Genomic DNA, 22,473 nt, shown 5'->3' with positions numbered 1-22,473 from the left:
TTAGAAGGGGAAGCAGGTGAGGGAAAAGTCAAAATGTTTGTTTAATAAACAGAATTTCAGTTTCACAAGGCAGAAAGACTTCTGGAGGTGCATGGTGGTGACATTTGCACAGAACTTAAGTTTACATATTGTCACGGATCCATACTCTTATGGTTAATATGATGAGGCACTTTTAGCTCATGCCTATAATCCTAGCTACTCAGAAGCTGAGATCTGAAGATCGAGATTCAAAGCCAGCCCATACAGGAAAGTCCATGAGATTCTTATCTCCAATTAACCAGCAAAAAGCTGGAAGTAGAATTATGGCTCAAATGGTAGAGCACCAACCTTGAGTGAAAAAGCCAAGAAACAGCTACCAGGCAGGCCCTAAGTTCAAGCCCCAGTATTGGCACACACAAAAAAAGAGGCTAAAATAGTCAACTTTTTTACATGTATTTAGCCCAATTTTAAAGATATATACAAATAAATACATATTTGATAAAGGCCTTGCAATTCTAGCATGAGAAAGACAATTATAAGAGAAAATTGGAGCACAAACTATTTACCTTCAGAGTCTAGAAGAACTGCAAAGAAACTGAAAAAAAACAAATTGGACTGAACTCAATAAAATTACAAAACAAGTCAATGATCTGAGATTGTAAAAATAGGAATAATTGCTCAATCTGACTCTTGATTGGTTAAGACACAAAAGGTCGATATCCCAATCAGACAGGAGCTGCCTGCTAATAAACCAAAGGGCTTAAGGGAACACCACCCTTTGCATTTGTGCTCTTAACCACAGTGTCTGCTAAGTGGCAAATCTGAGCAAGTCCTTTTACTTTTTGGTTCCTCTTCCAGCTTTACACAATCTGCTCTCCCTCCAAATATAGATAGACATACAAAATAGAAACTAACAGGAAAGTTCAGACTTTACATCAGGCACGACTGCAAGCATTTCTCACATAAATCAATCAACACAAATCGACCTCACAAAAACTCGATGAGAAAAGTTCTGTTATTGTCCCTATGCCTACCCCAGGGAACTGAGGCACAGGAAAGTATAGTAACTAGTGAAAGTAGCAGAGGTTATTTAACCCATGCGTCCTAGCAGACTCTTGCCTCTCTTCCCTCATACCTGTCTTACAACAGGTATGATTCCTCTACATAACACCCAAAGAAAATGGAAAATGAATGGGTCAATCCTTATGCATGCCAATTGAGTACTGTCCCTGGCTTCTTTTTGCTCAAGGCTAGCACTCTGCCACTTGAGCCACAGCACCACTTCTGGCCATTTTCTGTATATGTGGTGCTGGGGAATTGAACCCAGGGCTTCATGTATACAAGGCAAGCACTTTTGCCACTAGGCCATATTCCCAGCACCAAGAAACATTAAAAATGTAGTGAGGAAATAAATTAAAATTTGAAGTATTGTCCTCACAATTTCAGGATCCTCTTAAGGTACTATTAAAAATAAATAAAGTATCCCACCATAATGAACTGATTATTGAAATATTACATTTAGATACAGATAGACCTCTTAGGAGGGAAATCTATATGGAGAAGAGAGGAAGGTGAAAGCAGGTAGTGCTAATGATGCCTAATAGTCCCACTATGTGCCAGAGATGGACCCACGCTTTGTCCACGATGTGTCTGTGATGCATTAACACACTTGTTGGAGGGGGACCCCAGCATGGGCTGTTCTTTTTGGAAACATGGACTCTAAACTTAATGACCACTAGAGAGAAGAGTGGGGCACTGCAATGAAGGAGCCATCTGGACAGCTGGGTGACCTCACTGCTGACACACACCCAGAACTTACCCAGTTCTGGAGTGCCATCACAGCTCAAAACCATGACAATGAGATGGATCAACAGGACACAAGCCTGATCAGATTGGTCCATAGCCCCTTAGCTCTGAGCACACCTACACAGTTTACAAGCCCTCCCTCTGTATTCTTTCAGCAAATTCTTTCACATGAGGCAAGGGAGAATCTACAGAGCATCAGGAGACTCTCAACTGGAGCTCACCCCCTCCTTTCCCAATCAGGTTCCCAGGATCCCACGATTCCCCACTCAAGAAGCGAGTTTGCTCCTAAGGCCTGTGCAGGCTTTTTCTTTAGATCTGTCCTCCTGAGAGTGTATCATGCCTCTGATGTGCACACTCCTATTAATGATGGTGTGAGTTTGTGAAGGCCCAAAACTGTTGACTGTGGTACTGTTAATAGATTGTCCATATTCCTGTTTGTTAAGTTGCTTAAAGGGAAGGGTAAGATGATCCAACTGAGTCTCTACTTGTACCCTTGAAACAGGCTATGCAGATGGTTCATTGATAGAAATGGACTTAAGTCTCATTAACTAGGGCCCAAGAAAGTGTCAGGTCAGAAGACATGTCTAAAGCACATCAGCTGACTGATGGAAAGAAAGAACAAAGAAAGGGAGAGGCGGCAAGGAGCTAGGAGGGAGGGAGGGAGGGAGAGAGGGAGGGAGGGAGGGAGGGAGGGAGAGAGAGCAAAGAGAAGAATGGCAAAGAGGGAGGGGAAGAGAGGAGAAAGGAAGAAGGAAAAGGGAAGGAAGGAAGGGAGGTGGGGGGGAGGAAAGAAGGAAGGAAGGAAAGAAAGAAGGAAGGAAGGAAAGGAAGGAAGGAAGGAAGGAAGGAAGGAAGGAAGGAAGGAAGGAAGGAATTAGTCAATATAAGCCCATATAAACATCCTAGCTCTCTTCCATAGGAAAAGATGACTTCATCAAAAGGATATTTATCAGACTCTGAACTGTACATGTATAGTTATAAAATGAAATAAACAGTATACAATGACTGACCAAATAGATCCTGTTTAAGTAAGACACCAAGAAATTAAAACTTCAGAAGACAGTTTTACTAGTGAGAGAGCATTTTCTTGAAAGAATAAATCAAACAACAAAGAAGTGAGATCTCAGAGGGTCACATAGATTCACCATGAGATGTGTGACTCAACTGAAAAGATTTTTCTCATGAGAATTCAATATTAAGCATCAGTTCTGTAACACCTATTCCTTTCTAAAAATTCAGTGATCAAACTACAAGTAGGACCTCTATTATTCTCATTTGTATGTATATTATGAGCATACCACATCATGCAGGCATAAATAAATGAAAATAATTTATTTCCAGAGAGAAATATATTTTAGGATATTCAACACAAACTGTTCACCTATAAATTTCCCACTCTATCTTTAAAAGCTTTGCAATCTCATAGGCCTATCAGTTTTTTCATGATCTATTTTGTGACTGTCCATCAATTTGACAAATCATGTTAATTATTATAAATATAAAGGGATCCTGATAAGAGGTGAAGATCAGTCCAATGCATTTTGGCTGCAAACATACAAGACAATACACTATCAAATGGTGCATTAAACTAGCCCAAGACATGATCCTCTTATACACCTGATATTTGCAGTTATTTGAGAAAAAATGAACAGCCTCTACCATCATTACCACAAGGAAGATAAATCACATCTGAAATCTCACTCCAGCATTACTTTTTAAATGCAGTCACAGGAAAAGCTGTAATTGATCCACAAGTCTATCCATTATTAGCTATTACAGGATGGAAAAGTCACAAATCTTTCTCATTAGACCCACTTGTTTGTTGGAGATCAGATGTCCCTAGAATAATTCTTTTTTCCTGGATTTATTTCTGCTATTGCACTCGGCTGTTCCTCATCTGCCTTCATCTGCAGCCACTCACCCTCTCATCTTCTTCCTGTATCTTCATCTACTTCTGGATACACAATCAGCCTGCTTCTCTATACTTTCCCTTCCCACCATTAATGAATTTCTTACTGTGCAGGAGCTAATATTGTGCTTTTTAAATTCTATTAAAGATATTTAGGTAAATAAATGTGTTAGCCTTATGACTTTAGGAAAGTCATGTCAAGAGACGTTTACTGATGCCCTGAGACCTGCTCATAAATGCTCTTTTTGGAATTCTATGTGACAGACTTATACCTGTGTGTATATTCTGTGTCTGTGAATAATGTGAAGAACCAGGTTGCTGTGTTACATGGTAGGAAAGCTCAGCAAGTAAGATCTGTATGATCTCTGCCTTTGCGCACTTTATATCTTTAAAGGTGTATTGTACAGACAGGTATAGTTGTATAGAGGTGTACACCTAGGATACTAAGTGCTGTGGGCTGTGCTGAGAAAACACAGGGTACTCTAACAGCACATGGTGGAAGGAACATAGCCCGATGCTGAGAGGCAGAAGAAGTGCTCTGGGATCTGATGCCTAAAGTATAAGCAGGAGCTTAACAGAAGTAGAAGTTGGAGGAAAGATTCCAGGCCAAAGCATGAGACAGGCACAATATAGCTAGCTCAGTACTTGTCATAGCATAGCATGAAAGAACAGGAAAGGCAAAACAAGGCCAGTCGGAACAAGTGGCTCAAACCTGCAATTAGCTACTTGGGAGGAGGAGATTGGAGGATGCTATTGGGCATCTTTCAGTGCTATTGGGCAAAAAGAAGTTTGAGAGACTCCTTCTCAACCAATGGCTGGGTATGGAGGTGAGAACCTACTATCCCAGATATCCCAGCTGCTACAGAGGAAGCACAATGGCTGGGCACATGGTCATCCCTTGTGACTCAAGGAAGAGGTATGTCTAACCTGGTAGAATCTTTCTTAGCAAGCCTGAAAGAGACCCTGAGTTCAATCCTCAGTACCACCATAAATTAATAAGTAAAGAAAGAAAGCAAAGCAAAGCAAAGCAAAAGCAAGAGGCTAGAGAAATGACAGACTTGGAAAAAATCATACTAAGCGAAATGAGCCAGACCCAAAGAAACGTAGACTCTATGATTTCCCTCACTGGTAATAATTAGTACATGTCTAGGATAGTCCTAGCAGAAGATCACAATAGCTCAATAGCTCAGAAGATCACAATAGCTATGTACATATAAACACATAAGGTGTTCGGCTGGGGATATGGCCTAGTGGCAAGAGTGCCTGCTTCATATACATGAGGCCCTGGGTTCGATTCCCCAGCACCACATATACAGAAAATGGCCAGAAGTGGCGCTGTGGCTCAAGTGGCAGAGTGCTAGCCTTGAGCAAAAAGAAGCCAGGGACAGTGCTCAGGCCCTGAGTCCAAGCCCCAGGACTGGCAAAAAAAAAAAAAAAAAATATATATATATATATGTGTGTGTGTGTGTGTGTGTGTGTGTGTGTGTGTGTGTGTGTATAAACACATAAGGTGATGCTAAATGAAATGAACTCCAAATTATGGAAATAAGTGGTTTATCAAAATTGTTGTTATTTTCAACATACCATGTGAAATTATGCCATTTTCTTTTGTCTTTCTTCCCCATAGTTTTACCCCTGATGTCATTGTAACTGATTTTGGTATGCTGGGTATTATATATGCATTTATCAGAACTAGAGAAGGGAAGGGAAACATTGAACTGGAAAGACAAAGGGTAAAAGGAGAACCAATGAAACACTTACAATACTTACAAGACAATATGCTGTAAACCAACTGTACAACTGGTGGGGAGGGGAGGGAACTGGGGAAGGGGAAAGGGGAGAGGAAAATGAAGGAAGAGGTAACAAGTTTGATAAGAAATGTACTCACTGCCTTATGTATGAAACTAACTGTACATCACCTTGACAATAAATAAAGATATAATTTTTTAAAAGCGAAACCCTGAGTTCAATCCTCAGTACCACCACAGATAAATAAATAAGTAAAACAAAGCAAAAACAAGAGGCTAGAGAAATGACAGCAAGCCTGAAGACTGAGGGTTTGTAAGGGTTGTTAGAAAATTAGGAGGCTTTGCTATAAGAACACCAGTGCTGCTTTAATTTAAAATATGAATATAATATATACAGATGGAACCCTTAAATTCACCAGAGAAAATCATCATGAAATAATAGTCCTGAAATTTTTGAAAGACTGATGATCAATACTCATATTTCAAGAAGAAATAATTGCTTGAAGAAGTAGGAGAGTGGTGCTACAATATAAACATAGAGACTGACCAATAGGCTAAGACAGGTCATAAAATGGGTTGACATTCAAAGGTAGTCTTCTGCTACAACCAAATTGCCATTTGAAATGAGTGAGAGAAAGGTAGAATTAAATAATTAGTGGTGTTGAGACATCCCCTTGGCTGACTGGCTACCTTGAGAAGTTATAGAGCAATGGCTACATCCTCTCTCATATTTTAAAATTCCAGATGGAATAAGGCTTCACATGTAAAAGTGAAGTAGTAGAAGTGAAAATGAACCAGGAAAAGTAGGAGAAAATGCAGACATTTTGTCTTATATTCTTAATGAAGGGAAGATTCTTCTCAGCCTCATCTATAACAAAAAAAGCAATAAATTTTAAAAAAATCTACTAAAAATTCCATTCTGCTTTACAAGAAGAGAAGGGGAAAGGAAGAGAAAAGGCATGTCATAGTTCATAACTGACATCAGAAGACATTCAAACTGCTAACATTTTGCAAAAGAAAAATATCCCCACTGTTTAAAGAGATTTTGAGTCAATATTTCTTAAAGGCCACCACCAAGCAGTAGATGAATAAAATAGCTACTGGGTATGACCACATGACTCATTAAAGAAAAAAAAAGAAATACAAATGACTTAGAGACATATAAAACACTTTCATTCTGGGGCTGGGAATTTGGCTTAGTGAAAGAGTGCTTGCCTAGCATGCATGAAGCCCTGGGTTTGATTCCTCAGTACCACATAAACAGAAAAAAGCTGGAAGTGGTGTTGTGGTTCAAGTGGCCAAGTGCTAGCCTTGAGCAAAAGGAAGCCAGGGACAGTGCTCAGGTCCTGAGTTCAAACCCCAGAACTGGCAAAAAAAAAACAACAACAACCCCACAACTTTCATTCTGGATCATAATTACAAAACACAAACAAAAACAGCAAAGATACTATTCCTCAGAAATCTGACTGATAAATAGAGTTTGCTTAGTTGACTGAAAGCAAGTTAGTTCAAATTTTGGTGGGAAAATAAAATGAGGTAAAGGCTTTGCAAGATAATTTGGAAATACCTATCAAAATCACAAATGTCCCTATGATTCAAATTTAGGCCTTTTCCCTTATAAGTAAAATGATCTATGTGTGTAAGTATCTGTGTATCAGGTTATTCAATAGGAAATTGGTTACAGAAATCCCTCTGTTCAGTCCATGGATTATTGTAGCTGTGAAGATTTTATGTACATATGTTCATGTAGAAACACTGTTTGGACACACCAGGTAAAAAAAGCTATCAAGATATAGAACATTCTCTCATATGTGTATAAACCCCAAGCAGCTACATCTGTGCTATGTAGGTGCATAAACTCTTTCTAAAAGGAGACATACCAACTAAAATCAACAGTAGCTGTTGAAGAGAGGGGGCTGAGGCTGGTGTCTAAGGCAGGAGGTAAACTAACATTTCCTAAAACACTCTTGTATGTTTTTCATCTTTAGCATGTTCTGATATTACTTTTTAAGAAGTTAATTACTAGTGAAATCCCATGCAAAAATTTTTTAACACCTTTCAGAGAAAAGATGCACCAAAAATTCACTCCAAAGAATTAAAAATGCTCCCAGCCATGAGAAGCCTTGGCAAAAGGCACTAACCTTTCCAAAGAAAGACTGTGTCACTCAGAATTGGTACTGGGCATTGAAAACAGGAGTGTTGTCCATCCAGGGACACAGGTCTGGGCCAAAGTACTTTAAGTTCTCCAATTCCCTTTATGGAGATGGATGCCTCAGGCAAGCTTAGCTTAATGCCACTGAACATTTTAAGTGCAGAATTAAATGCCCTTGCTCTAATTCCAAGATCACCAAGCAGGCTTCCAGTTCTAATTTGTTCTCCTTTATGGATCTGCTTGCATAGAATGAAACTCTTATGCTGATTGCTGTATTCTTGTCCACTTAATAGTTATATGCCTCTTTATATTGCAATATCATGACAGCCAAGTTTTACTTTTTTCAACTAAAAAGAAAAAAAAAACCCTGGAATTTATTTTAAGAGACATGGAGAGCTGGGGTCAATTATAAGCAGGGTCATGAGAAGAACAGCATATTGAGAAGTGGTACGTGTGGGTGGAGGATGGGACTGCAGGCAGAGACAAACTGAGAAGTCACTGCAGCATTTAACTAAAGCATGATGGCAACATGAATCACATTATTCTTCATACATTCTTCATTGAGGTTTGTTTTCCTTCCCAGACTGCAAGCTTGGTAACAAGAAAGGGATCAAATCAGTCATTTTTTTACCCACTCCCAACAGCTTAGCACCATGTCTGGCATAGAGAAGATGGAAGTCAAGATTTGAAGAGAGCCAGGAGCAGAGATAGAGGGCAGGAGGAAGAAAATGAATGGTAGAGAATTTTAGAAAGCAAACAAATTGAAGAAATGTTTAGGAAAAATCGGATAACATTTTCTGATACAATTTGTCTGGTGAATGAACAGAGAGCACCTGACTGGGTTGCGGGGCCACTGTACCAAGGGAGTGTTTAGTAAAGTTGGTGATAGGTCCAAGATCTTCCTAAAAGTTTATAAGAGCACAGATTCAGACATCCATAGCATGAAGAAGGTAACAAAAGTCACAGACTCATAAAGGGAAGAGAGAATATCAATTTATTTACCTCCCCTGTAGTAGTACTGAAGTTTGAAATCATGGCCTTGAATTTACAAGGTAAATTCTCTACTACTCTTTAACCCTTTTTGCTTTAGTTACTTTTCAAATAGTGTCTCACATTTATATCCTGGCTGATCTGGATCATTGTAGTCCTTTTATTTATATGTCCCACACAGCTGGAAGACAGGTGTATACCACCATGCCCATCTGTTTGTGGTTGAGATGAGATCTCATGAACTTTTTTTCCAGGCTGGGTTTGAATCTTGGTAACTCCTGATTTTCATCTCCCATCAGGTGGGAGCTACTATGTCCAGTTAAAAGATATTAGCTTCTAAGGGAGGAGCAGAGACAGGGAATCTAAAGTAAGAATGAAAAGCAGCATTCAGACAAGTGGGAAAACAACAGAAGAGGTGATATGAAGACCAAAGGAAAATGATGCTTCCACCAGGAAATGAGAAATGAAGCCAAGTTCTGCTAAAAAGTCAATACCATTAGTGTCAAAGAAGATATCCATAAAAGTCTTTGGGGACTGTGGTGGAAGAGTTTGGTGGTATAGCAGCAGAAGACTGGATTAGAAGGTGAGGAAACTGACATAATGAAATAATGAAATACACATCACTTTCTCAAGTCTGACTTTGACAGGGAAGTGGAAAGGGCAGCCAGCCCATAAAGGGAGATAAAGGAGGGAATACTGGGTTGATTTTGTTTGTTTATTTGTATGTGGCTGTATATGTGCCTGTGCTAGTCCTGGAGCTTGAACTCGGGGCCTAGGTACTATGCCTAAGTTTTCTTGCTCAAGGCTAGCACTCTACCCTTGAGCCACAGCTCTACTTCTGGTTTGGGGGAGGGAGGATTGTTGTTTTGTTTTGTTTTGCTTTGGTGCTTCATTGGAGATAAGAGTCTTCTGGACTTTCCTGCTCTTGCTGGTTTCAAACTGTGATCCTCAGATCTCAGGTTCCTAAATAGCTGGGATTACAGTGTAACTAGAATTATAGGTGTGAGCCACAGGCAGGAATAATGTTAAAAGAAAATGTCCAAAATAGAAGAGACAGAGCCCCATTCTAATGCTAATCTTTAGATATTGAGTGATAAAATAAAACTGAAAATACAAGTGAGAAGCGGGATGCTTCTGAAAGAGAAAAGTGTGGAGATATTAGGATCTATAATAGAGAGAATGATGAATGGTAAGGAGAATGCCCTGCAGTCTTTCCATCATAATCAAAGGGAAAGGTGAGTTGCAGACACCTGCAGCATCCTTTGGTGATTTGGAAGAAAGAAAATACCAACATCCAGTAGGGTTACAGCCACCACAGATGAGGCCTGGGGAACTTCCACCTCCAACCTACATATCAGGGCCACATCCTACTGTTGGGAGTGTTCAGATGTGTGTGTGCCAATGTGTTTCACCACACACACGTCATATAGACTCTCCTTACCTCATTAGAGCACTCTACCTGTCTGTGGAACCCCAGCATCTTCATAATGACTGTTGAGATAAATTCATGTTTTCATGGTTTGAATGAAGTGGCTATGGCTACCATGACAGTCAGAAAAAATAAAGTGGTGAACTCTTACAGCTAAAATGAAAAGAAATATAAAGGACACAAAGACAAGATCTTGCTAACATCTCCTGCTGGATTTGTCACAGAAAGTGGTCCAAAAAAGGCAAACTCATTAGAACCTTCTAGAACCTCATCTGCGAAAGTGACCAGACCTTGGCTGAAAAAGTTATCAACAGACACAGAGGCATAAGTGTTCTCATCAATGATGAACTATCTGTGAAATTGCTTAAATCTGCACAATGCATGTTAATGCCCCTGGCATTGGGGAAGGGGTGGGATCAGAAATTGCATCTATTAGTAAGAAATTACGGAAGGGCTGCTACCCCCAGTGAGAACTGAACTGGAGAGCTGAACTTAAAGCAAACCTACAAATGGGACTTCTCTCACCTAGCCACCAAGATCACAGAGCAGGCCCTGCTGAGACATGGGTGAATTCCAGAAAAGAAAAGGAAATAATGTGGTGGCTATGGCTAACTGATGGGCAGCCATAGAATCCGTTAGGGACCACATTCATCAGGTCCCAAACTCCGGGTTCAAAACCCAGGATGGGGAGGTTAAGTGATCCCCCACAGTGTCAGGACCAGATACCGTTGAAGTGTGGATAGGAGCTGATCTTAGTCCATTTTCTATTGTGATAACAAAAATACCTGAGGCAGGGTACTTTATAAAGAAAGGCTGTGTTAGCTCATAGTTTTATAGGGCTAAGAGCATGAAGAACATGATGTGTGTTTTCACTTATTGCAAGAGATTCATGGAACCAGTATGGAAGGTCAGCAATGCAGAGGTGCATGCAAAGGCACCCATGAGAGAAGGGAGTGGAAGCTGCCCACTTTTAAACAATTCACTCTCCTGGTAACTAGCCTAGAGTCATAAGACCTAACTTACTCCCTGAAGATACAAAACAAGCTCTCCAAAAAGACATGAATCCATTCATGAGGGTATACCCTCCATGTCCTAACAACTTCCTGCTAGAACTCTCTTCTAAGGTTACACCATGTCTCAATAACAACGTAACAGAAACTGAGCTTCCTATACAACAACAATGAAAGGCAAACTGCATTCATGCTCCAAATCCCATCCTCTCACTCAGCACTCCTTTCAGTTCCACCAGGTTTCTTAGCTTTGCTGACTTTCCATGTGTGCTAACCACATCCAGCTTGACTTCATTTGAAAAATGGTGGCCTAGCCATATATCACCCATCTGAGAAGAGCACAGAAGATTCCTTCACCATCCAGCAAAGGACTTTGCAGTCCAACATCTACCTGAGAGCGTGTGTGTGTGCATATATACATATACACACACACACATATATATGTATATATATGTATGTATATATATATATATTCATCTGTCCATCTATGTGCCTATCTGTGAGCTGGAGACTGTGAGGAGCCTAAAAAGCCATCCACAAACAAGAAAAATAAATGAAGAATGAAGAATCACAAGGGAAAATGGTCAAATCCAAGTTTCTTGTCTGTTCTAGTTGGTATAAAACAAACTACTTTAGGTAATTCATAAACACTTTATTACTCCTAATTTTAGTTAAGCACCAATAGGTCCTAAATCTGGTACAGGCCGATTTTTCATAACTGGCACCTTTTACATGGGTCCTTATGGTGGAAAGAATGCTTGAGTTGGTGCAGCCCTTTGTGTAAGAACAGCAAACTCATTGATAGAAGCTCTACCCCTTGTTTTTGTCCCCACCACCATTGTCTGGGGCAGGGGGAGGGTTAAATTTCAACCTGTAAATTAAGGGGGAGCAAAAACATTCAGCTGTAGTACCAGAGATGCAAAAGAAACACACACACACACACACACACACACACACACACACACACACACACACTTCCATAATCGTTTTTGAGTTTGGGGTGGTAACAGTACAGAGTTGAAGTAAAACTGAGAATCACCTAAAAAGAGCATGTGGTGGGCTGGTTTACTTTTTAGTTTTTTAATCAGACCTGGCCAGAGAATTCAGAAGTCACCATGTTAAGCTCTCTCTCCTAGCAATCCTCACCCCTGCAGGGAAGGGAGGCAATATGACTTACTGTGTAAGAGTCAGAGATTTATGCTCAGGCCCTTCTGCCACCTCACAGTGAGCTAATCCAGGGTACAAGAAAGAGAAACAACTCTTATCCCAAAGTGTAGAGTTTGCAAGATCCCATCTTCTTCAATTGTACTATATATTTCATAAGAAGAAAACCAGACTTTCAACATCTTTTGGTTCAGACTATGTACATAGACACAGACGAGGAACATAAATATAATAGGTCTCTGAGTAATTGGGTTGACCAAGAACATTGATGCACTAACATTTGCAAACTTTACTCAGAGATGTGCCATCAAGTCCCAGCTGGGAGACCCTCAAAATGATTCATTTAAGAAGTTAAATCTGCTAAGTGACAGAGGCTCATGCTTGTAATCCCACTGCTTGGGAGGCTGAGATCTGAGGATCCAGGTTCAAAGCAAGCTCCAACAGAAACATCTGTGAGACTCTTTTCTCCAGTTAACTACTAAAAAAAAAGCTGGAAGTGGAGCTTTGGCTCATGTGGTAAAGAGCTGGCCTTGAGGCCCTGAGTTCATGCCCCAAGATCAGCACAAAAATGAAGAAGGGGGAGGAAGAGGGAGAAAAGTAAGAGGAAGAAAGAAGAGGAGGAAAAGGTGAGGGAGGAGAAAGAGAAGGAGGAAGAGAAAAAGGTTGTTAAATCCTCAATTACCAGGGAATTTTTTTTTAATTTTTGCAATTAACTTAAGAGAATCACACAGTATGGAGATTTAGTATAGATCTATGTGTTCATAGGCACCTGATATACACACAAATATAGTTCTGGTGTGTACCTAGACAATTCTGTGTGTGTGTGTGTGTGTGTGTGTGTGTGTGTGTGTGTGTGTGTGCGCTGGCACTGGGGCTGGAAGCCTGGAAACTGTCACTTAGCTTTTTCATTCATGGCTTTGCTCTACCACTTACACAACAACTCCATTTTCAGGGGCGGGGGGGCTGGTATTTAACTGGGAGATAGGAGTTTCAGAGACTATCCTCAGATCTCAGCCTTCTGAGTAGCTGGGATTTCAGACATTCTGAATCACCAGCACCTGAGTTCTGAAGATTATCGGAAAGAGTGAGATGTTTAAAAAGGACTTCTTTCTAATGAAAAATAGGATCCAACTAGGTGTCATTAATAATTACATTCTTTGTGGGGGGATGCAATTTTCCTACAGGCATTCAAATCATGTATCTCTTAATAGTTGAATAGATTACAAAAGCATCGAATGGAAGTGAGGCAAAGGGTAGACAATGGAAGGGGCAAAGATAAGATGAAGCCTCAGTCCACTTCCTTTCCCTCATCATGCTGTTTAATGTGTGAATACCTTTTCAACTTCCAGATCTCTTTTAGAGTTGCCTGGGCTTTGGTGAGCAAATTGTGGTAACTAGAGTTAAGTAGACAGAGCCCTAAGTGAGGTATCAGGCAGGGCTCCATCCCTAACCATATATACTTGAGTAGAGAGACCTGGGGAAAACAATTGGCTCAGCCATCCCTCAGAGGCTAGAATGACTATTTTTGACTAGTTCAGGGTAAGATTTCACTGCTAAATGAGCAGATATGCACAAGGCGCTTTCAGGTGCTAGGGGATGAATCCCACAAGAAACCAGAGATTTGTCTCAGAAGTGTGTTCTTACTAGAAAAGTCTTAGAGCAGGTCATGGGCAACGTATCACATGGTGGCTGACTGGATTGTGAAGTTTATACATTTGCTCAGCTGCTGACCTCTATCACTAGTCTTGGGGCATTTAGAAAGCAAAAGTCAAAAGAGAAATCAGGAAATAAGAAGTCGTGTGACCAAGTCAGAGAGATGTCATCACAGATGTAGCCATCCTAAGCCAGTCAGCTAATGGGCTTGGTAGAAAGGGTGGTGAGTGCTTCCACTCACATAGGCTTCCCTGGTTGTGGTAAAGATCCAGGGGCCATACCCCTCATCTGAGTTCTCTGTATTTCCCCAAGGCCAGCCCACCAGGAGAGCCTGGCAGCACAATCTTAGCATCCTACCTTACTGCCAACTCATGAGGGCTTTTCTTGGCAGCTCAACTTTGTATATGAATTGCTGGAAGACAAAGACTATTTGTGATTTTAAAACTATATATCCACAGTAAATTAAACAAACATCACCACAAAAATAAATGTATGTGTAAGGTCATGGCTTCTGGATCCATAGGAGCTCATGCACTTTTTCATTACTTGGTCTCCTAAGCTTGTCTTCCCATGGCTGAAACTTTTCTTGTAGTGGGCTGTCAGATGCTTATTCTGAGGACAGAGGACAGAGAGGAGGTGCACTGACACAGTGGCCAGGCATGTTCAGTTCCTTCAAGGCCACTGATGAAGCATGACCTTAGGCAACTCTCTTTACTGCCCTTGGCATTTGCAAAGAGAGGGCTGAAGCAGATCATTTCTTCAGATCTTTTCTCTTTCTGAGTTCTAGATTCACAGTGAGTTTTCTGGGCCTATGACCTCCTCCTAGCCCAGTACTACCCAGCCACCAGCCTTGTCAGCAGCTCCCACTTAAGAAGACCAAGTTTAAAGAAGTAAAGAGCAGACACTGAAACATCCATGCAAAACCTGGTCACCAAAGTTCTTCAGATTCACGCGTGCTGCTGGTGGTGGGTACCATGTCCCCCACCTTTCTCATCCACCACTGATACATGTTTTAGGAACTTTAGAGCGAGGAGAAAACTGTCTGAGCATCAATCCCAAAGCCCTTGCTCAGTGCCTGTACTCATTGACTGTAAGCCTAACTACTTAGGAGGCTGAGATCTAAGGATCCAAGTTTAAGGTCAGCCCAGGCCAAAAAAGGCCACCAGTTTCTTTTCTCCAATTAACCAGCGAAAACCTGGGAGTCGAAATATGGCTCAAGTAGTAGAGTGCCAAGCATGATCAAAAAAGTCAAATGAGAGCTTTAGGCCCCAAGCTTAAGCCCCAGTAGCAACACACACACACACACACACACACACACACACACTCAGTTTTCATCCAACAAGATGAGGCCAGCGTTATTAGGGGGCTACCTTGAGATCAGGTAATAAGTTATTAGGGACTTGGGCACATTTCCAGGTCAATGACTCCTTTTCCATGCAGCATATTTATTTGAAACACATAAAGAAGAACTTAGTACTTATATATTTTTGGTAGGGTTTTTATAACTTCAGGAGCACTCACTCATTCATCTCCCAGATCAATATTTATGACTTCCAGTCCCTTGGACACTCCAGAGACAAAGTAAGTGGTGAGAAGGCCCCCCCTGATTATGTGGGACCTTTGCCTTTTTTAATGGAGATCGATCAGCAATCAAATGTAGAGCTAAAATTATCAGGCTCCTGCAGAGCTCGGATCTCTGCCATTTAGGACTGGAGGGTGGGATTTGTGTTCAAAATAGCTTGACCAAGTAGATTATGAAAGCAATCACCTATTAATAATCCATGTTTCCCCTCCTCTCTTTTTTCTTCTCTTCTCTCTCTCATACACACACACATACACACACACACACACACACACACACACACACACACACACCCCACAAGCAAGTAAAAAAGTTTTCCATGCCTAAGTAATCTCTCTTGAATCATCCTATTGATTTATAGGCATCAAAGAGAGACTCAAAATTGACATTTTTCCAAGAGGTGGCAGATCCAGCACCACAAATCCACCTTACCATTTTTGAATCCCTAATAAGCGCTGGAAAAGTGAAGAGTCAAGCTGACTTAGAAGATTATCCCAGTGTATGATATTTAGTCATGGTTTGAATATATTGATTTCCCCAACAGGCAAGAATGAACAAGGAGTTAAAACAAGAGGCGCCTATTTAGTAATCAAGGGGGGAAGAAAAGAGGGGGAGAAAAAGAAAGAGAAAGGAAATTCAACTCCTTTCCCCCTGCTGAACAAAAAGTCTAGGTTTTATACTCCTATGACCTAGATATAGTCAAAGAGATCATACAGACTGTTCCTAGGGAGAAAGAGACCTCAACTCAACTGCTCAGCCAACTCTTTGGATTACAAACCGCTTTTACAAGGGAATATTGAAACACACAAAAAGAGGTTGAAGTGAATAACTTTAAACAGATCTAAACTCAGAGAAGAGTTGTGACACATTGTTTCTTCGTTCCATTGCTTGCTGCTAACAGCCAGGCTGTTCTCTCAAGTTAGCTCTCTGAATTCCCATAAGGAAATATCACTTTTCCAAGAAGAAGTTAAAAAAAAAAAAAGCAATCCCCATTTTCCTGTACAGCTAATGGGTGATGGAAGGGGAGAAGACAAGAGAGGAAAAAAAAAGGGGGGGAGGTCAGAAAGGTCATGGGACTTTTCCATTGTTTTATGCAGTGTAAGAAACAGCTCCTGGTTGCCGAGATTGAAGGTATGTCATGGAAAAGGTTCACAATGCTTGTGTTTAGCTGTCATCTGTAAAATACTTCTGCTATGAAGACCGCATGCATGTTGTCAACTTTAGCTTGCAAGCTGTATTAAATAATGAATGATGTAAATTAGACTGCCTTATTTATTAACAAGTCCAGTGTGGCTTATGTAACCACACTCAAAATGTAAATGCATGGTCCTTAAATGCATAAAAAGCACAACCCAAAGTTCTAGAAGCCCCAAAGGAGGAGCTGAGAAGTAAATAGCAGAGTAATAAAAACCGATGCCTTCCACTGAATCTTACTGAATGCCAAGTTCTGTTTTTAAGTATGATTAATTGCAGTGGCAAAGCTTATTAAGGTGAGAGGTCCAAAATCAATGTATTAATGACATAATATTACAGCTGCTTAACCAGGCCAACAATAAATTGCATATAGATGCTCTGACAATAGAAGCTGCTTATATTCAACTGAGGAAAAATTATTAGACTTGTTTCTCATTATTTTTGTTTGTTGTGCCTGTTCCAGGTCTTGATCTAAGGACATGGGTGCTGTCCTTTAGCTTTTTGGCTCAAGGCTGATGTTCTACCACTTGAGCTACACCTCCATTTCCATCTTTTGGTGGTTGATTGAAGATAAGAATCTCATGGACTTTTCAGCCAGGGCTGGCTTCAAACTGAGATCCTGTGTACATGTACACACACACACACACACGGAGTGTGTTATGGATATTCTTATATAAGGATATATTAAGACAACTAAACTTTACACTGGAAAATGGTTAAGATGGTAACTTTGATGTTATGTGTATTTTTAGTAAGGTAAAAATATAGTCCATAACTCATTTTAACCATGTATTTTTAACACTTGGTAGGACAGAACTTATCTTTGCAATATAATTTGGCACTGATACAACAGGGACCTAAATGGTCAGTTAGACGATAATTCCAACAATAACTTTAATATTGAGCCCCAATTTTATGTAACATAGATTTTGTTTTGTTTTGTTTTGTCAGTCATAGCACTTGAACTCAGGGACTGGGTGTTGTCCCTGATTTTTTTTTTTTTTTTGCTCAAGGCTAGCATTCTACCACTTTGAGCCACAGCTCCACTTCCAGTTTTCAGGTGGTTAATTGGAGATAAGAGTCACACAGCCTTTCCTGCCCAGGCCTGCTTTGAACCATGTTCCTCATATCTCAGCTTCCTGAGTAGCGAGGATTACAGGCATGAGCTACCATCACCCAACTACATTGGTTTTATTTTAAAGCTTAACTTAGCACAACTGTGAGTTAACCAATGTCAATTATCAGGAGCTTCCATTCTGCACTGTGCTATTCAACAGGCATAGTGTAAATTACTAGGCAAAGAAATAGAAATGTGACTTATCAGCTTAGTAGGTAAACAATATAAGACCAATATTGAGACAGGATGATTTTCATTAAGATAGGCTTGAAGGTGGGTTAGCTGGTAGGTAACACTTATAATCCTAGCTACTTAGGAGGCTCAGCTATGAAGATCAAGGTTCAAAGCCAACCTGAACAGAAAAGCCCATGAGACTCTTATCTCCAACTAACCACTGAAACATCTCAATCAAGAAAACTAAGGATGAGCACTAGGCCCTGAGTTTAGGCCCCAGTATTAGCACAAAAGTTAAAATAAAATAAAATCTGTTTGAACAATCACTGGCAATAAAATGTTAGCTTAGCTCAAAATGTGTGCAAACACAAAACTTTCTTACTTTTTGATTAATCTGTGCATCTATTTTAAAATGTTTAACCACTAACTCTCTCTAAACTCCAAGGACAACGTGGCTTAATATAATGATGCTGAAAGATACACAATTTTTAGTTGTAAATGAAGTAGCAACTTTGTTACTTTATCAAAACTTCAATAGAGTTTGTTTACATTATTCCTGTTTTTGAAAAATACTAATATGTAACTTCAGCTACACACCAAGTAGACTAAAACTTTAGGATGGATTATTTTAGGAATTCCGTTGGATCTAATAACCAAGTTTTAAAAATGCCTAGTTCGGTTCCAACTGTAGCTGGTATCCACTGGCCAAGAATTTCAAAGCTGTTCAAGCAAATATTAATATGCAAGAAGGAGAGCACAGATGGTATCATAGAGTGAAACAAATTCATCCACGGATGTCATTTTGAGATCAAAAAGGCAGAATGAAAAATAAGTATGAGATGCCTTCCAAATAAGAATTGCAATACATTTTACCTGGGTACTTATGGGCTAGGTTGAAACACAGCTGAAGGACAGAATAGACAAATATACCTTTTTACATTCCTCATATCTTCTCCCTCTGACTAATATCATTAACCTAATTGAACACCACTTGAATACTCCATCCCATATACCTCTGAGCTGCCTCAGTACCAAAGAGTTTGCAAATCAGGAGAAAAAAAATAAGAGCAAAACCTGAGAATGTTGTGATAGGATGAATGATCATGACAAATTATTTTAGTAAATATTTCAAAAATCCATATCAAAAAGCCTGAAGATAGAAACCTGTCATTAGATATTAAAGAGAAGAAACAATTTTGAGAATATAGTAGAAAGCTCTGATGAAATCTGTTGATTTCATATACACATCACTCTTTAAAGACCCTGAAGGATAAATAAAGTAACTTTTAATTTAAAGACAATTTTGTTGTTTTCTTTTCTCAGCTATTGCCTCAAAAATATTAAAGTGAAGAGGAATCAGCTATAGCTCATTTCTTTCTTTCCAATATGACTATAATCTAAGACAGACTTTAAAAGCAATCACAAAGGAAAAAGCCCCAATATCAAACTGTATAAATACATCCTTCACGGCCTCTAAGCAGCCCTGAAGGGTTCTGAATTCCATATGGCCTCCTCCATCTGACTACTGGCATCCATCTCATGAAAGAGACTGAGTCTTCAGATCAGCCTGGGAGAGCATCAACCAGCCCAACCCGAGGCTGGTCTGATTAGTGCCCTACCCACCCTCCTCTCCTGCCTGAGGTGCTGCTCTCCTTGCCAAAAAGATTGAGGTTTTGGCATTCCGGACTCAGCCCCATGGTTGGCTGCTCCCGGCAGATCCTGCTCTGCCAGGCCTGCGTATTCCCCCCTCCAACTCTGTAGTCATTTCCTTCTCCTGAGCCTCACAACATGAGCATCACCAGCAGAACGGGCAACAGAGACCAGGAAGGTCTCTTACTTACATTAAAAACAGGTTATCTTCATCAACTACGTTGGCAGAAACATGGTTGAGCGTTTTCTGTGGGGGAGAGGAAATGCATGCGCACTCGCCAACCGGAAGGCCACAGCCCAAGCCCTACTTTCAAGGCTGACTGTCTATCTCAGTGTCAAACATTGTGAAGAAAACCGGGGAAAACTTCGTCGCACAGTTTCTCGGCACAGATGAATACAGCTTCATCTTTGTGAAATATAGGAAATACCCAAGTCCTCCAGAAAGGAAAAAAATTATAGCATTTCCAGCAAAGGTGATTTAGGAATTCTAGAGTGAGAACTGGTGAATTCTTGCTTGGCAATATAATTGTCAGAAGATATCTGAGCAGAAGAAAGAAATACATCACTTTGCCTCTCCACCAAGTCAGGACACAGTATAACATTCCTGGGGACTTAAAGATCCCAGGCTAAAGCTAGCACACATCAGAGTACCATACCATCCAGCCTAGTCCCAGGAAATTACCCAATGGGTAATTAAGATTTATAACCTAAATGGTTTCAAAATCTTATCTCTGGGAAGTCAAGTCCAAATTAAATCAGAGCAGGCTTTTAGGCTTCCAACGATCACATTTTCCCTTTGGAGAAAGTGCATTTCAACACTCAGAACTTCTCCTCTTACAGATCATTTTCAAGGATCATTTTCTGGATGCAATCTCCTAAGCAAAATCTGATAGAGGAAATGAAATGGGAAATTGGTTAACTCCAAACCTTAGAGAAAGATGTTAAGGGAAAGAGACTCTTACTTCCTTCAAGAGATTTCTGAAAGTTAATAATTTTAACCTCCTTGCTAGTAAACAGGAATGTAGCTTCTCCTGACACAATATACACACAGCATGTCACAAAACAAAAATTCCAGAACTGTTATTGCATATGAAAAGGCTCAAACACATCTATCAGAACTTTGAAGTATAAAATGCATATTGTATTTCTCGCTCAAAGGAAAATATGCATAAAGGTATATTATTCGCATATCAAACTTATTTTGAAGTGTATTCCATCTCCCTGCCTTAGCAGCCACAAGACAGTGAAAACACTCAGGTAAGGGGACAGATGGCTCCCTTCTGTGTTTCTGGTGTCTGACTTCTTCCCACACTTGAGACACAGAGTATGCACATCCAGAACCTACCACCTGGTCAGCCTGAGCCCCAGTATCCAGAAGAGAAATTGGGCACAAGGCACTCACATTTCGGTGATGTTCTCAGGGTCTGCACTGCTCATCTCCAATCTCGGGAAAGCCACGATGCCAGGAGAAGGGTCGTTGCACCAAATCCGAGAAACACTGCATTTACAAGACACTGGGCAAGCGAGCGCGGCCCTCCAGAAGCCCACAAGCAGCCAGCAGAAGCCCCAGAGCCTCGCCATGGCGGGTGCATGCCACCTCATGCAGGACGACATCCCTAGCCGCCAGTGCCAGCCGGAGTGCGTGTTCCCGCGCTGCAGCCGCCGGCTTCCCCCGCCCGTGCGGGCAGGCCTTCCCTGCGCTCTCTGCCCTCGTCGCTCCTCGCTGCTTGTCACAGGCGCGCGAAGTGGTGCGTGTCCAAAGCTGAGTGTGTCCGGGAACGAGCGTATTCCAGCGGGTGGAGAGGTTTACAGGGGCCAGGGCATCACGGGCCGCTTCGCAGGGGGCGCTACCGCCGCTCGGAGCACCTCCGACGCAGAGGCTGCATGGCCCGGCACGCCGGGCACCGGCCGGCGGCGCTCCCGGGACTCTCTGGGCGCAGACTCCGGGTTACATGCGCAGGGGGATCCGGAACGCTCCTTGGGGCTGAGGATAAATAGACACAAATAAGGCGAAGCGCAGGACCCTACCTACCACGAATTGGGACACAGTCCCTCCGCGATCGCCTCACCCCCACCAGAGCCCAACCGAGAAACTGAAGACGGATGGAGCGTCCAGCCCCCGGGCCCAGGGATCCACTTGCCCCGCGATGGCACTGGCGACGCTGGGATCACCAGTATGCCCACCCTCTCTCCAAGCTTGAAGCCGAGGGAAGGAAGCTAGGGAAAGGGTCCTCGAAATGGGATGCCATGGCACAGGCCGGGCGCAGGACCCTTTAAAGGGGAACAAGGAGCCTGCCGGTGTCGATGGCTCTGCCACGGGGGGCTCCCCCCCACCCCCAATGATGCTGCAGAATCCACCGCGGCCGCTGGGCACGGGGGGCGAGGGCAGGTGGCGCGGCACGTCCCACCTGGGAAGCAGCTGTGGCCGCCCTAGGGGCGGAGTGGGAGGGGGGAATCGGTGAGGGCCCCCCGAGGCGACTGAGGGCACTGCCTGCGCTGCTCACCCCAGCCTTCGGCGCCTCAAGCCCGCCGGCGGAACCTGGCTCCAGGCTCCTGCTGCTGCTAGGCACTGAGCGCAGTGAGCGCAGAGGAGCAGCCGCGAGGCTCCGGCTCCAACCCAATTCCGGGAGCGGCCGCCGCCGCCGTCGCCGCCGCCGCCGCCGCCGCCTCTGCTACTGCTGGCGAAGTGACGTGAGGGCTGACGCAGAGCAGGGGCAGAAACTCCAGAAAATTAGTCTGAAATCCAAAAACACACACACGCTCACACACACACGCACACGCACACACACACACGCATAAACACCCTCCAGACAAAAGCAACGGGAGGGGAGGGGATCTGGGGGTGAGCGGGGAGGGGGAAGCGTGGGGGGGAGGCTTCTATGCAATTCCACTGGTCAGAAGCAGACAGCAGCAGCT

The 22,473-nt window shown here is 42.0% G+C and overlaps 1 protein-coding gene across 2 annotated transcripts in view; it reads right to left on the bottom strand.

The window, feature by feature from the left end:
- The window catches only part of Ntrk2 (neurotrophic receptor tyrosine kinase 2), a 364,133-nt gene extending 341,927 nt beyond the window's left edge, over positions 1-22,206 (bottom strand). For both annotated transcript variants that reach the window (XM_048331472.1, XM_048331481.1), the window contains exons 1-2: positions 22,062-22,206; positions 20,960-21,541 (exon numbers count right to left, since the gene is read on the bottom strand). In XM_048331472.1, the coding sequence (XP_048187429.1) occupies positions 20,960-21,171 (212 nt within the window). In that variant the 5' untranslated portion in view covers positions 21,172-21,541; positions 22,062-22,206. The remainder of the gene's footprint in view (positions 1-20,959; positions 21,542-22,061) is intronic.
- Between the last annotated feature and the right edge of the window lie 267 nt (positions 22,207-22,473).

Source organism: Perognathus longimembris, chromosome 1 (assembly GCF_023159225.1).
Source record: "Perognathus longimembris pacificus isolate PPM17 chromosome 1, ASM2315922v1, whole genome shotgun sequence".
Lineage (NCBI taxonomy): Eukaryota > Metazoa > Chordata > Mammalia > Rodentia > Heteromyidae > Perognathus > Perognathus longimembris.
Note: the sequence above shows the minus strand (reverse complement) of the source record. Positions and strands in the feature narration are given on the sequence as shown.